This window comes from Equus quagga, chromosome 12 (assembly GCF_021613505.1).
Source record: "Equus quagga isolate Etosha38 chromosome 12, UCLA_HA_Equagga_1.0, whole genome shotgun sequence".
NCBI classification, from domain to species: domain Eukaryota; kingdom Metazoa; phylum Chordata; class Mammalia; order Perissodactyla; family Equidae; genus Equus; species Equus quagga.
Genome location: NC_060278.1, coordinates 111,692,888 through 111,705,893, shown reverse-complemented (window position 1 = coordinate 111,705,893; position 13,006 = coordinate 111,692,888). Strand labels below are relative to the sequence as shown.

Below are 13,006 nucleotides of genomic sequence, written 5' to 3'. Positions count from 1 at the left end.
GGGAAGGGGGACAGACTCCCAGAAGAGGCACAATGCAGTCCAAAAACTTCCAAACCTTTGTTCAAGCAGCAGAGCCCTTTCTTCAGATGCAATTTACCAAACAGTCCAAAATAGAAGGCAGATAAACACAGAGCCCTGCAGAGTGAGCACTAGGGGAGGGTAAGGCCAAGCCTCTGGCAGGGTGACGATGACCACTGAGCTGACGGAGAGAACATGACAACTCGAGCCACAGGCAGGAAACCAACACCTTGAAGCTTCCAAAGGAGCTCTTGTTTCTTGAAAATACATGGGCCAACCTTGCAGAAAGCAGACCTAAGATTTAATGGTGCAGGGGCCAGCCCCATGGCTGAGTGTGGTTAAATTCACACGCTCTGCCTTCGGCGGCCCAGGGTTTCACTGGTTCGGATCCTGGGTGCGGACATGGCACTGCTCATCAGGCCACGTTGAGGCGGTGTCCCACATGCCACAACTAGAAGGAACCACAACTAAAAATATACAACTACGTACTGGGGGGACTGGGGGAGAAAAAGTAGGGGAAAAAAAAAAGAAGATTGGCAACAGTTGTTAGTTCAGGTGCCAATCTTTAAAAAAAAAGAGAGAAAGATTTAATGGTGCAGAATTTGCAGACCCACAAAGTTTCCCACATGAAATGCGGGCACAGACTGGGGCCATCCGGGGGACTTGGATGAAGCCAGGATGTGATACCCTGAGCCTCCCTCACCAGCAGAAGCAGCTCACCTCATTGTCTGAGAAGATGGGCCTTCCCTCCTTTACAGGCCCTGTAAAAATGGAGGTGCCCCATCCCCTCTCCTATGGCCTACCCAGCCTACTCTAGGGTCATGGCACACCATGTCAGGCCCTAGCTGGCTGTCATCATGCTGGTAAGCAGGAAGCAGAACATATGCAAGATGCCCAGAACAAGTGGGCTGGGGAGTGGGGAGAAACACCTCACAAACCCCAGGGGTCTGCCCTTAGCAAGTTTTGAAGGGTCCCACAGTCCGGGGCTCGTGGGGACCTCCCCTCTGTGATGGAAAACAAGCTGCTGCTCCCGTACCACCTGCCACAGAAGACAGTACCTCAGCCTGGGCCTGGGCATTCAGGAATCACACCACCTAGGAGGGGCCCTACCGTCTGTTTTCCGAGTGCCACAGGCTGCTTCTGACCTCACAGACTCAGCTACACTTGGTCTACATATTCTGACCAGTGTGCTGTAAGGAGCCCCTGGGAAGGCCCAGCAGGAGTCACGGAGCCCCTCTAGGGCTGTGGAACAAAGCTACTCTCTCCTGAAGCCCCTAGCTGGCCACTAAGCCCAGGCAGAGACCGAATATTTGGCTTAGCGACATTAAGTGACCGAGCAACCTGATTTACCCACCATGAACTTGGGTGCTATGTGACAGACAAGCCACAAGCTGGGAAGATGCACAGCAGCCTGTGGTCAGGTGGAATGGCACAAGAGAAGGGTGGAGCAAAGGCAGGTACGGTACAGGTAAGCTGCCTGGGCCATGGGGCAGATGCCTCCCACGCTGGCTGCTGATCAACCTCCTCCTCCCTCGGCCCTCACTTACGGCCTCTGGGGAGTTCCTTAGGATCAAGGGACTGAGAAGAAAAAGCCCATCTTGGTCTACACATGACTCTGTACAGTACACCAGCACTGAATGCCCTGACCTGGCATCAGGTTATCACTTGATCATCCGCTTGGTCAAGTGAGACTGCCCAAGATGGGCCTATGCTGATTCATGCAGCAGCTGAAGAGCTGACCGTGGTTCTAGGAAGCGGAAGAAACCAGGTGGGAAGCTTGGAAATTGGGGGAAGAGATGTGCCATGGAATGACGGCAGAACAATCAGAGTGTGAAGATATTTGTGACCCATGTGAGTGCTCTCCAAGGAATCCATCTGGCCTCACACTCATAGCACACAGGACCACGTCCTGCAGATGTGGGCTGGCTTCCTCCGGGTACCCATTGCCCCCGCCTGCTTCCTGGAGCCGTGTGCAAGCGCCAGAGAGGCAGGACCATAGCCATTCAGGGTTCATCCACACAGGCTCCCTCCCACAGGTGGTCTGATGCTGCCCACTGCTGAGCTGAGTCCCCTCCAAGAGAACTGTTCCCTGGTCAGCTCCCAGACCAGGCCGACATCCTGGACTGGTTCCATCTGGAGGGCCAGTGACTGGTTCTTACTGGAATGGATTTGTCTTCCTTGCCTGCAGCGCTCTGCCAGTACCACCACCCATGGAGTCACCCATCACGCATTCAAGAAACTTACTTCCCAGAAAAAGACGTGCAGCAAAGGGTTTGAGCCCTGACATTTTCTGGCATCACCCTATCTCTGTCATTCAGGCAACAGCTCAGTAGAACAAGGGGACGTCTACTGAGCACTCAGAGCACCGAGTGAGAGAAACACCCCAGAGGAGCGGGCCTCGACTTTACAGGATGCAACTAATGCCATGACAACCAACCACCTACAGTGGGGGTTCTCACACAGCCAGAACATACAGGTCTGGGAAGAAGCAGTGACATCCAAGCAGCTCCCTGGGCTGCCCGTCAAACGCGCTGAGAGAGCCTGGCTCCCACCTCCATGTCTTTGAACTGTGCTGTCGGGGAGTTCTCGTCCCAAGGGAGGATGTGTCCACCAAGGCACACTGCAAGCTGACGCAGTCACCCATCTCTCTGGTCTCCTGGTGCCACTGGTCGGAGAAGTGAACCTTGGCTCCAAAGTGAGACTGAATTGCTGCCATGTGCCAGGGGCAGGGGCAGGGAGACCATGACTAGAGCCCAGAGGGTCCTGAGGCCTGGTTTAGTATTCCCATTTCCAACAGTTAAAGTTAATGGGAAGTATAGCAGCCCAAGACAGCAAGATCACTGAGGATTTAGCCCCTCCAGGAGTAACGGTTTGGTTACCTGTCCAGGGAAAGAAGAACTCTGACCAAGTAAGACATGAGCAGAGGGCCCAAGCAACGGAAGAAAGTCTTCACCTCCAGACAGGTGACCAGGCGGAGCAACGAGGACACAGAACTAGATATCTGATCCTCCTGCCTGTTCTCCATTCGCATATTAACTATTTCTTCTCTTTTCCTTCTCTGTATTTCATACATATAATACATACTGATGGAGGTGAGCTTCACAATTTAGCTTCTAAGGTACAGAACATTCAGGTGGGACTGAACTTGTAGGGTCATTAACTTCACCCAGAGGTGCATACGACCCCCAGGACTCTGCGTCTCCACTTTTTGAGAGAGCGCAGGAACTCCTTCGTTGGCATCTCGTCAGCAGCCATGGGACTGGAGCTAAAGCCCACCACTGCTGATGGGTCCAGCTCCTGCCAACGCGCTTCCCAGAGACAAGCTACCATGCTGTGCTGCTGTGTCAAGGTTGCCTGAGAAGCTACAGCCGGCCGGCGTACAGGAGGCGGCCCAGACAGGAAGAGAGCTCTCTGAACTAGCTATGCCTGTTAGTAGAAGCCGGGCCCATGTAGAGGTCAACGTGATCTCCAGCCCATGGCGCTGGGGGTGAGGACATTCAGGTGCTGTCCCTGTGCTCACAGTGACCCAACAGTGATGGCTGCCGGAGGATGCTATACTCTATGGACCAGAGTATATAGTTTTGGGGTCAAATAACTCCACTCTTATATGACTGCAGTAATTAGCAGAGTAAGAGAGTGCTTCACCTCTATTAGGAAACAGCCAAAGGCCTGGCCCCAGGGCACAATGCTTACAGGCCTAGAGTGCCCTTACAGAGGACACCGCAGCTCAGCGATCAAGCACCACACCCAAGGTCCCTCGGCCTCCTCAGGGCTCAGACCAGCATCTGAAGCTCCAGTTCTCCCATCAAAGGACTAGACGTCAGCTGCATCCCAGAGCTCACACGCCAGAAACTGAGGGCTGGCATGGTGTCCCAAGCCACTGATAGATATAGCTGTCATCTTAGTTATCGAAAATCAGATCCTTCAAGCAGTGGCTGACAAGTGTTCACCAAGAGCTAAATGAGGTGGTGCCCAGCTCTGCCCCAGTCACCTGGAAAAAGAACGTTGTTTTTGGAAATATTCTAAGGAGGGGGGTAGGCCAGGATCAGGATCAGGACCGGGGAGCAGGGGCAGAGGTCAGTTTGGGAATTCCATGTTCTTTCCACCTTAGCAAAGCTTCTCTGCCTGAGAGAAAGCAGAGCCAGGAGGACCACTCCCCTCAAGGTCCAGGACGGCCTGGAAATGCAGTCACTCAATACTCCTCGCAGGCCCCACCTCTGTGCCCGCTCCCCTCTCCAAATCTGAAGCCAACTGGAAACGAGCTGAAGCAATCTGGTAATGAACAGGGAGGGGCCATAAAGACATTCTGACCATTCATCACGCCATGGCAGGGGAAAATCAGTAGAGCTATCCTAAATAAATAATGCTAATTACCCAGAGTTCAATGTGTTTGTCATTACAGAACTGTTTTCCTGGATGGAAAACATAAGTCGATTTCTACAAACCAAGACTAGTGCTAACTTTCTGCTACTGGCCCCTTCAGACTAGCTCTGGGCATTTAATGGGCAGCGGGGCTTCAATCAAGAAATCAGACCCAAGAGAGGAAAACACTTACAAGCACAAACAGGCACGCAGACAGGGTCACATACAAGGTGGACTCCGCCTGGCCTCTACCACACACAGTACAGAGTTGGACACTGTGATTATACCTGTACTGCTTGACACTGCACACCTCTAACATTTCACTCAAACGCACCTCCTACAAACGAGTGCTGGAAGCCTCTCACTGATTTCACCCACTCTACAAACTCAGGTGGGAACAGCCATCTGCACAGGTTTACTCCAGATCTGCCCTCTGATCAGCATCTGCTCTGGAACAAAGACCAAAGCAGCATCGACCAGACAGTTCTGGGGAAGAGAGAAATACCATCCCTTTTATCAATTCCCCAACAATGAAAAACAAACTGCCCACAAAAGCTTCATCTTGGCAGTGATCGCTGGATGGACTCCGTTTCCCTGGCATGCAAACCTTCACCATGACTGGGGCCCACGGCACACACTACCTTGCTTAAAACACTAGGCAAGAAGGTGAGGCACTGCCTCACAGGAGGCTGATGAGATGGGAAGGAGTTCAATTAATGCACAGCTCTGGTGTGACCACCCCGTCAGTTCACTTAAAAGCAAGTGGCACACTTCTACCTACTGAAGTATCCGGCTCCTAGCAGACAGCAGAGAAGACTAACACCCACAAGGTCTGCTTTGTGCTGGCTCAGCTCCACCCTTCACGCACACGGTCTCATCAAGCCCTAAAAAGCAGGTTCTGAATGTTGTTGCTGTTCTTGTCTTGTAGTTGGGAAAACCTGGGCCACAGAGCAATTGCCCAACTCACTCAAGGTCACACAGCATGAAAAGGCAGGAGTGTGATTTGAACCTACGCACCTCAATCAGGGTAGAAATTCCTCCCACAGAGGGTCCAAGGGCAGAGGCAACCCAGCCAGAAAAAGGCCTGGAAAACGTCACCCATTCTTGAACCACCGCCACTAAAGCCTGAGCAAAGCGGTGGAAAAGCTGCTCTCCAAGAGCATGGCACCAGGACCAAGCAGGCAGCACTTCCTGCACGTGTGCACATGCACCTGCCCCTCACAGACACCCCGGAGACTCACCCTTCCGAAGCACCCGCTTCTTGGCTCGGATGTCCGTTTCCAGCTCTGCTGCTCTGATGTAAATCCTAACAGACTGTGGGAGGTGACGAACCGCTTGGGCCACCACAGCCTTGGCCGTATCCCCAGGCTGCAACCTGGCTGCTTCTAGCCAGACATCTTCACTCTGTGGAGCAAAAGAAAAGAACAATAAGCGTCTGTGCAGGCTGGAAGCCATGACAGAGTAGCAGGCATCCCTGGAAGTGTACACAGAAACCTCGAAAACAGGAAGGGCTTGGCTCATCGGGACCATGGGGTTTATGATCAAACAAACTCCATCAGCTTGGCCTCAAACACACCTGCATCACAGATCCAATAACAGCAACGCTTGGGAATGTGGCTACAGCATGTCTCTGTCTGAGTCAGGGGACATGCAACCACATTATGGGAAAAGAACAGTTTGCCCTGCAAGATAATAAGTCAATCCACAGGCAAAGCGAAAACATACAGGCAGGTGGCTGTGCGTTTGCCTGGGAAGTTCTGATTCATGCCTAATATCCTAGGGTAAGTTTTCATAGAGCATCTTTCACTGTCAAGGGTACCGCAGTCTGCACAGTAAGTGTATGATCACTTAGAAAGTCTTGTAGGACTTTTTAAAGCTTATCTATCACTCTACTCCAAAAAATAGTGATGGGATATTCTCCTGAGAGTTGGCATTAATGCTTAGGTTTCTTTTTTTTTTTTTTAAAGATTTTATTTTTTTCCTTTTTCTCCCCCAAAGCCCCCCAGTACATAGTTGTATATTCTTCGTTGTGGGTCCTTCTAGTTGTGGCATGTGGGACGCTGCCTCAGCGTGGTTTGATGAGCAGTGCCATGTCCGCGCCCAGGATTCAAACCAACGAAACACTGGGCCGCCTGCAGCGGAGCGCGCAAACCTAACCACTCGGCCACGGGGCCAGCCCCAATGCTTAGGTTTCTTACATTATTAGGTGGGGTGGAAGAGCTAACCAATTTAGTGCTTTCTAGTTAGGGTTGTCCTGCCATTAAACTAACGGTGGAGGGAACTTCAGTCCAAGGGAAAATAAACAGGTGCCAGCCCACACCTGTCCTACTGTCACTTGTCTAGACACCAAAAGGCAGGCAGGTTCACTCCCACAGGTGTCCTGGGTGGTACAGACACCGAGAGTCCACCCAGGAATGGCATGATGCAGCCTCCAGGAAAATGTCTTACCTTGGGGCACATCTCCGTCCCCTTCATAATAAGGTTTCTAGCTACTTGCAGCTTCCCAGTGACTTCTTCCAGGCGGGCTGATGCAATCCAGGCTGGTGGGTGATGAGGGTTTGTCTCCCGAACAGACTTGAGGAGCAGTCGTGCCTTCTTGATATCACTAGAGGGCAAGAAAGCCCACAGGATCAGGCCACCACACTGTCAAGGGTGTACCTGAGCCCAGAAAGAAGGCGCCACTGCACAGAGACAATGTACGATCTGTCAAACCTGATGTCCCGAGTGACATAACCAACTCAAAACCCTAGTCAGCAACTTTCCACGCCTGCTTAGCACCCTGCACAGAGCCTCTGAGCACCTCTTCGGGAGCCAGGTGCTGAGCACTTAGGGGAAAGCTGCAAGCACGGGACATGATTAGCAGGCCGCTCTTTAGCTCAGCTTGTGCACAGATTTGAAGTATTACTTGTAACAGTTTAAGATCCACAATGAATGGGTACAGATGTATTTTAGATATTTTTTTTCTACTTTTTCTCCCCAAACCTCCCCAGTACATAGTTGTATATTGTTTTAGTTGTGAGTCCTTCTATTTGTGGTATATGGGACGCCTCCTCAACATGGCCTAAGGAGTGGTGCCATATCCGCGCCCAGGATCCAAACCGGCAAAATCCTAGGCCGCCGAAGTGGAGTGTGCAAACTTAACCACTCGGCCACAGGGCCGGCCCCCAGATATACTTTATAAATTCTATTTTTTTTTTTTTAAAGATTTTATTTTTTTTCCTTTTTCTCCCCAAAGCCCCCCGGTACACAGTTGTATATTCGTAGTTGTGGGTCCTTCTAGTTGTGGCATGTGGGACGCTGCCTCAGCGTGGTTTGATGAGCAGTGCCATGTCCGCGCCCACGATTCAAACCAACGAAATACTGGGCCACCTGCAGCGGAGCACGCGAACTTAACCACTCGGCTACGGGGCCAGCCCCAGCCAGATATATTTTAAATAGAAAATGAAACTACTCCACTATGTATTCCTTAGAATATCCATCCTATTTTGGCTGCATATTTCTCAAATAAAATCCAAAACATTCTAGGCAAGCAGAGTCCCACCCCAACCCACTAGTTCTGCAGAGCACTCACTTGATGTCCCCTCCATGGGTTGGGATCATGGAATTTAAATCCGTCAGATAGCCTTTGGGGTCGACCACAGTCTGTCCACTCACCGAGTCAGACACCTGCAAGACAGGCCAAGCCAAGTTGATTAGAAAGGGCAGGAATGCCCAAAACGAAGGACTCAACATCCCTGGAGCCCCTTCCCACCGTCTTGACTACCAGTGGATATGGAAACTCTAAAAGTAGGGAAATGACCTTAACTCAAACCACAGTTTTTGATGATGATAAACAAATTTCATCTACATGGAACAAAAATTTACATTAAAAAAGTGAAACCATAAAAGTTCTAGGGAAAAAAAAACATAACTGGACATAAGAAAGGTCTATCTAAGAATGAGCGAAACTCAGAAGTCATAAAAGATTCATTATTTCAACTACTTTCTTTACATCTGCAATGTAGCAGTTCATTATACCATTCTCTGTAGTATTTTAAAATCACTATGATAAACAAAAAGCCCGAGTGAAAAACGGGAACAGGGTCCTAGCTAATGCAGCAAGACCAGAAAAGGATGAAGCTTTCATCCTGTTCACAGATGACTTGACTGTCTATGTAGAAAATCTACAAAAAACCTCTCAGAACTAATAAGCAATTATAGCAAGGTTTCAGAATACAAAAGTCAACTGCTCTTCTATATGCCGGCAAGGAACAAATGGAATCAAATACACATTAACATTTACATTACCACCCAAAAATGTGAAATACTTAAGTATTAATCTAACAAACACATACAAGATCCACATGAGGAAGACTACAAAACTCTGATGAAAAAATCAAACAACTAAATAAATGGAGAGAGAGTCCATATTCATGGCAAGGAAGACCCAGTATTGTCCCCCAGATATCAGTTCTTTCCAACTTGATCCATAGATTCAATGCAATTCCAATAAAAATCCCAGCAAGCTATTTTGTGGATATTGAGAAACTGATTCTAAAGTTTACATGGAGAGATAAAGGACCCAGAATAGGCAACACAACATTGAAACAGAATAACAAAGTTGGAAGACTGACACTATCCGACTTTGAGATTTAAAATAAAGCTACAATAATCAAGACAGTGTGGTATTGGTGAAAGAATAGACAAATAGATCAGTGGCACAGAAGATAGAGCCATATAAATATAGTCAATTGGTCTCTGACAAAGGAGCAAAGACACTACCATGGAGCAAAGACAGTCTCTTCAAGAAATGGTGCTGGAACAACCAGACATCCACACGGCAAAATAATGAATCTAGACAAGTCCTTTACAAAAATCAACTCAAAGTGAATCAAGGACCTAAATATAAAATGCAAAACTATAAGATTCCTGGATGGTAACGTAGGAGACAATCTGGATGACCTGGGGTTTGGTGATGACTTTTTAGATACAACATCAAAGGCATGATTCATAAAGAATTGATAAACTGGACTTCATTAAAATTTAAAATTTCTGTCTGTGAAAGACACTGTGAAGAGAATGAAAAGACAAGTATGGTGACATATAAAAACTAGATTATTGCTGGGAACACAATGCAATCTATACAGAAACTGAAATATAATAATGTACACCTAAAACTTACACAACGTTATAAGCCAATACAACCTCAATTTAAAAAAAAAGGACAGAATCAAAACACAAGCCAGAGACTAGGAGAAAATATCTGCAAAAGACACATCTGATACAGGACTGTTATCTAAATATACAAAGAACTCTTAAAACACAACAAAAACGAAACAAACAACCCAACTAAAAAATGGGCCAAAGCCCTGAAAAGACCCCTCACCAAAGAAGACATACAGATGCAAAGAAGCACATGAAAAGACGCCCCGCACCCTATGTCAGCAGGAAAACAGAAATTAAAACAACATTGAGATAACCACTATACACCTATTAGAATGGCCAAAATCTGGAACACTGACACCAAATGATGGTGAGGAAGTGGAGCAACAGGAAATCTCATTTGTTGCTGGTGGGAACGCAAAATGGTGCAGTCACTTTGGAAGACAGTTTGGTGGTTTCTAACAATCTACACATACTCTCACCATACGATCCAGTAATTGCACGCCTTGGTATCTACCCAAAGAACATGAAAACTTATGTCTACACAAAAACCTGAACACAGATGTTTATAAGCAGCTTTACTCATAATTGCCAAAAAGTGGAAGCAACCAAGATGTCCTTCAAGGTGAATGAATAAATAAACTTCAAGATGAATTCCAGAAAATGGAATATTATTCAGTGATGAAAAGAAATGAGCCGTCAAGCCATGAAAAGACGTGGAGGAAACTTAAATGAGTATCACTAAGTGAAAGAAGCCAATCTGAAAAGGCTACATGCTGCATGATTCCAACTATAAGATATTCTGGAAAAGGGAAAACTATGGAGACAATAAAAAGATGAGAGGTTGCCTGGGAGTAGCGGGAGGGATGAAGGTGGAGCAGAGGATGGTTAGGGCAGCGAAACTACTCTGTGTGATACTATAAGGATGGATGCACGTCCTCGAACATTTGTGCAAAGCCACAGAATGTACAACAGCAAGAGTGAACCCTTCCTGTAAACGATGGACTCTGGGTGATTCTGATGTGTAACGCAGGTTCTTCAACTGTGACAAATGCACCATCAGGTGGGGGATGTTGATATGGAGGAGGCTATGATGTGTGGGGCAGGGGGTATACGGGAAATTTCTGTACCTGCTTCTCAGTTTTGCTGTGAACCTAAAACTGCTCTTGAAAAAGGACTTGAGGGGCCGGCCCAGTGGTGAAGCGGTTAAGTGCGCACGTTCCACTTCATTGGCCCAGGTCTGTCAGTTCGGATCCCGGGTGCGGACATGGCACTGTTCAGCAAGCCATGCTGTGGTAGGTGTCCCACATATAAAGTAGAGGAAGGTGGGCAGAGATGTTAGCTTAGGGCCAGTCTTCCTCAGCAAAAAGAGGAGGATTGGCAGCAGATGTTACCTCAGGGCTAATCGTCCTAAAAAAAAAAAAAAAAAAGACACCAAGTCCTTTTCTTTTTTTTTTTTTTGAGCCAGCCCTGGTGGTCTAGTGGTAGAGATTTGGTACTCTCACTGCTGCAGCCCAGGCTCATTTACCAGGAACCATCCCACCCATCTGTTAGTTGTCATACTGTGGCAGCGGTGGCTCACACAAAGAACTAAAACTAACAACTAGGATACACAACCATGGATGTTAGCTCAGGGATAATCTTCCTCAAAAAAAAGGGACTTGAACAGACATTTCTCCAAGACAGAAATAGTCACTAAGCACATGAAATGATACCTGACATCACTAATCAGGTAAATGCAAATGAAAACCACAATGAGACATCACTTCACACTCATTAGGATGCCTATTATTAAAAAATCAGAAAATAACAAGTGTTGTCAAGGATGTGGAGAAACTAGAACCTTTATGAGGTCCTGCTCTGCTGGCAATCTAAAAGTGCAGCTGCTGTGGAAAACAGTATGGTGGTTCCTCCAAAAATCAAAAATAGCATTACCAGATGAACCAGCAGTTCCACTTCTGCGTTTATATCCAAAAGAATTGGAAGGAGAGACTCCAACAGCTGTTTGTACACCAAGGCTCACAGCAGCGTTTCTCACTATAGCCAAAAGGCAGAAGCAAGCTATGTCCATCAAGAGATAACTAAAGAAACAAAATGCAGCCCATACACACACATAAAGCGACGTCACCCAGCTTTAGAAAGGAAGGAAATCCTGACACCGCCTACAGCACGGACGAACCCTGAGGACGTTATGCTCAGTGAAACAAGCCAGGCACAAAAGGAGAAGCACTGTGTGAATGCACTCACGTGAGGCACCTTGAGGAGTCAAATTCAGAGACACAAAGTAGGATGGTGGAGCCAGGGCTGGGGGAGGGGGTGGGAGTTGGCGTTTATTGGGGACAGAGTTTCCATTTGGGGAGATGAGAAAGTTCTGGAGACGGATGGTGGGGATGGTGCACAACGTGAATGTACTTAATGGCACTGAAATGTGCACTTAAAATGGTTAAAACAGAAAATTTGATCTTGCATATATTTTACCACAAAAAAATTAACCATGATAAAGTCTTTTCAAAGAAAATATTTCTATATTCCACACACAAGTCTGAAAGAGCACAACAAAGGAGAGAAGATACACGCAACATAAATGATCACTGTGTTAAAACTTAAGAGGAAAACGGGCAAATGACAAAAGCAGCATTTCACAGAAGAGTTGCCCAAGACAAACAAACAGGAAAGATGCCCCACTTCACCAGTAACGAAAATGCAGATTAAGGCTTGTTGAGGCGAAGGGAGTTTGCCTTTGAGACTGGCAAAAATGACAAAGACAATGACCGCTGAGCCAGCATTGCCAACGGTGTGATCACACAGACATGCTCATCTCATGTTGCTGAGCATGAAATGCCATGTGTTTGAAAGACAATTTGGTATTTAAGTGAAAATACACTGATCCAACAACTCCACTTTAAAGATACTATACAAATGTTTCCTTAATGTGCAAAGATAAAAGCATGAGGAGTTCGTCAAAGCATGGCTTATAACAGTAAAAAAGTAGCAACAACACAAAAGGACCATTAACCAAGGACAACATCATGATACTCGGAAACAATGAACTATTTTCCAAATTATAAAGTAGATACACATCTAGGAACACTAAAACATGTGCAATTGTTTTAATTGGTAAGCTACTGGATTTATATTATAAAATATTTGCTCACCAGAAAAAATTTAAGAGGCACAGTAAAAGCTCAACTAAAATTTAAAACTTCCCACTGCATCAAATAGTAATGGTTGAATAGTTCACTACATTATTTTTCTACTTCCAAGTACGTGTGAAATTTTTCCTTAAAAACCGTTTAACACGGGGCTGGCTCTGAGGCTGAGTGGTTAAGTTCGCACGCTTCACTGTGGCAGCCCAGGGTTTGGATCCTGCGTGCGGACACAGCACTACTCATCAGGCCATGTTGAGGTGGCGTCCCACATCCCACAACTAGAAGGACCTGCAACTAAGATATACAACTATGTATCCAGCGGGGGGCCGGGGGGG

At 47.2% G+C, this 13,006-nt stretch overlaps 1 protein-coding gene across 2 annotated transcripts in view; it reads right to left on the bottom strand.

Moving 5' to 3' along the window:
- The window catches only part of PRPF6 (pre-mRNA processing factor 6), a 46,487-nt gene that overhangs the window by 24,385 nt on the left and 9,096 nt on the right, over nucleotides 1-13,006 (bottom strand). For both annotated transcript variants that reach the window (XR_006891051.1, XM_046678521.1), the window contains exons 7-9: nucleotides 7,952-8,046; nucleotides 6,829-6,985; nucleotides 5,622-5,784 (exon numbers count right to left, since the gene is read on the bottom strand). Coding sequence is in view for 1 of the 2 variants with exons in the window: in XM_046678521.1 (XP_046534477.1) it covers nucleotides 5,622-5,784; nucleotides 6,829-6,985; nucleotides 7,952-8,046 (415 nt within the window). In the remaining variant the exon portion in view is untranslated. The remainder of the gene's footprint in view (nucleotides 1-5,621; nucleotides 5,785-6,828; nucleotides 6,986-7,951; nucleotides 8,047-13,006) is intronic.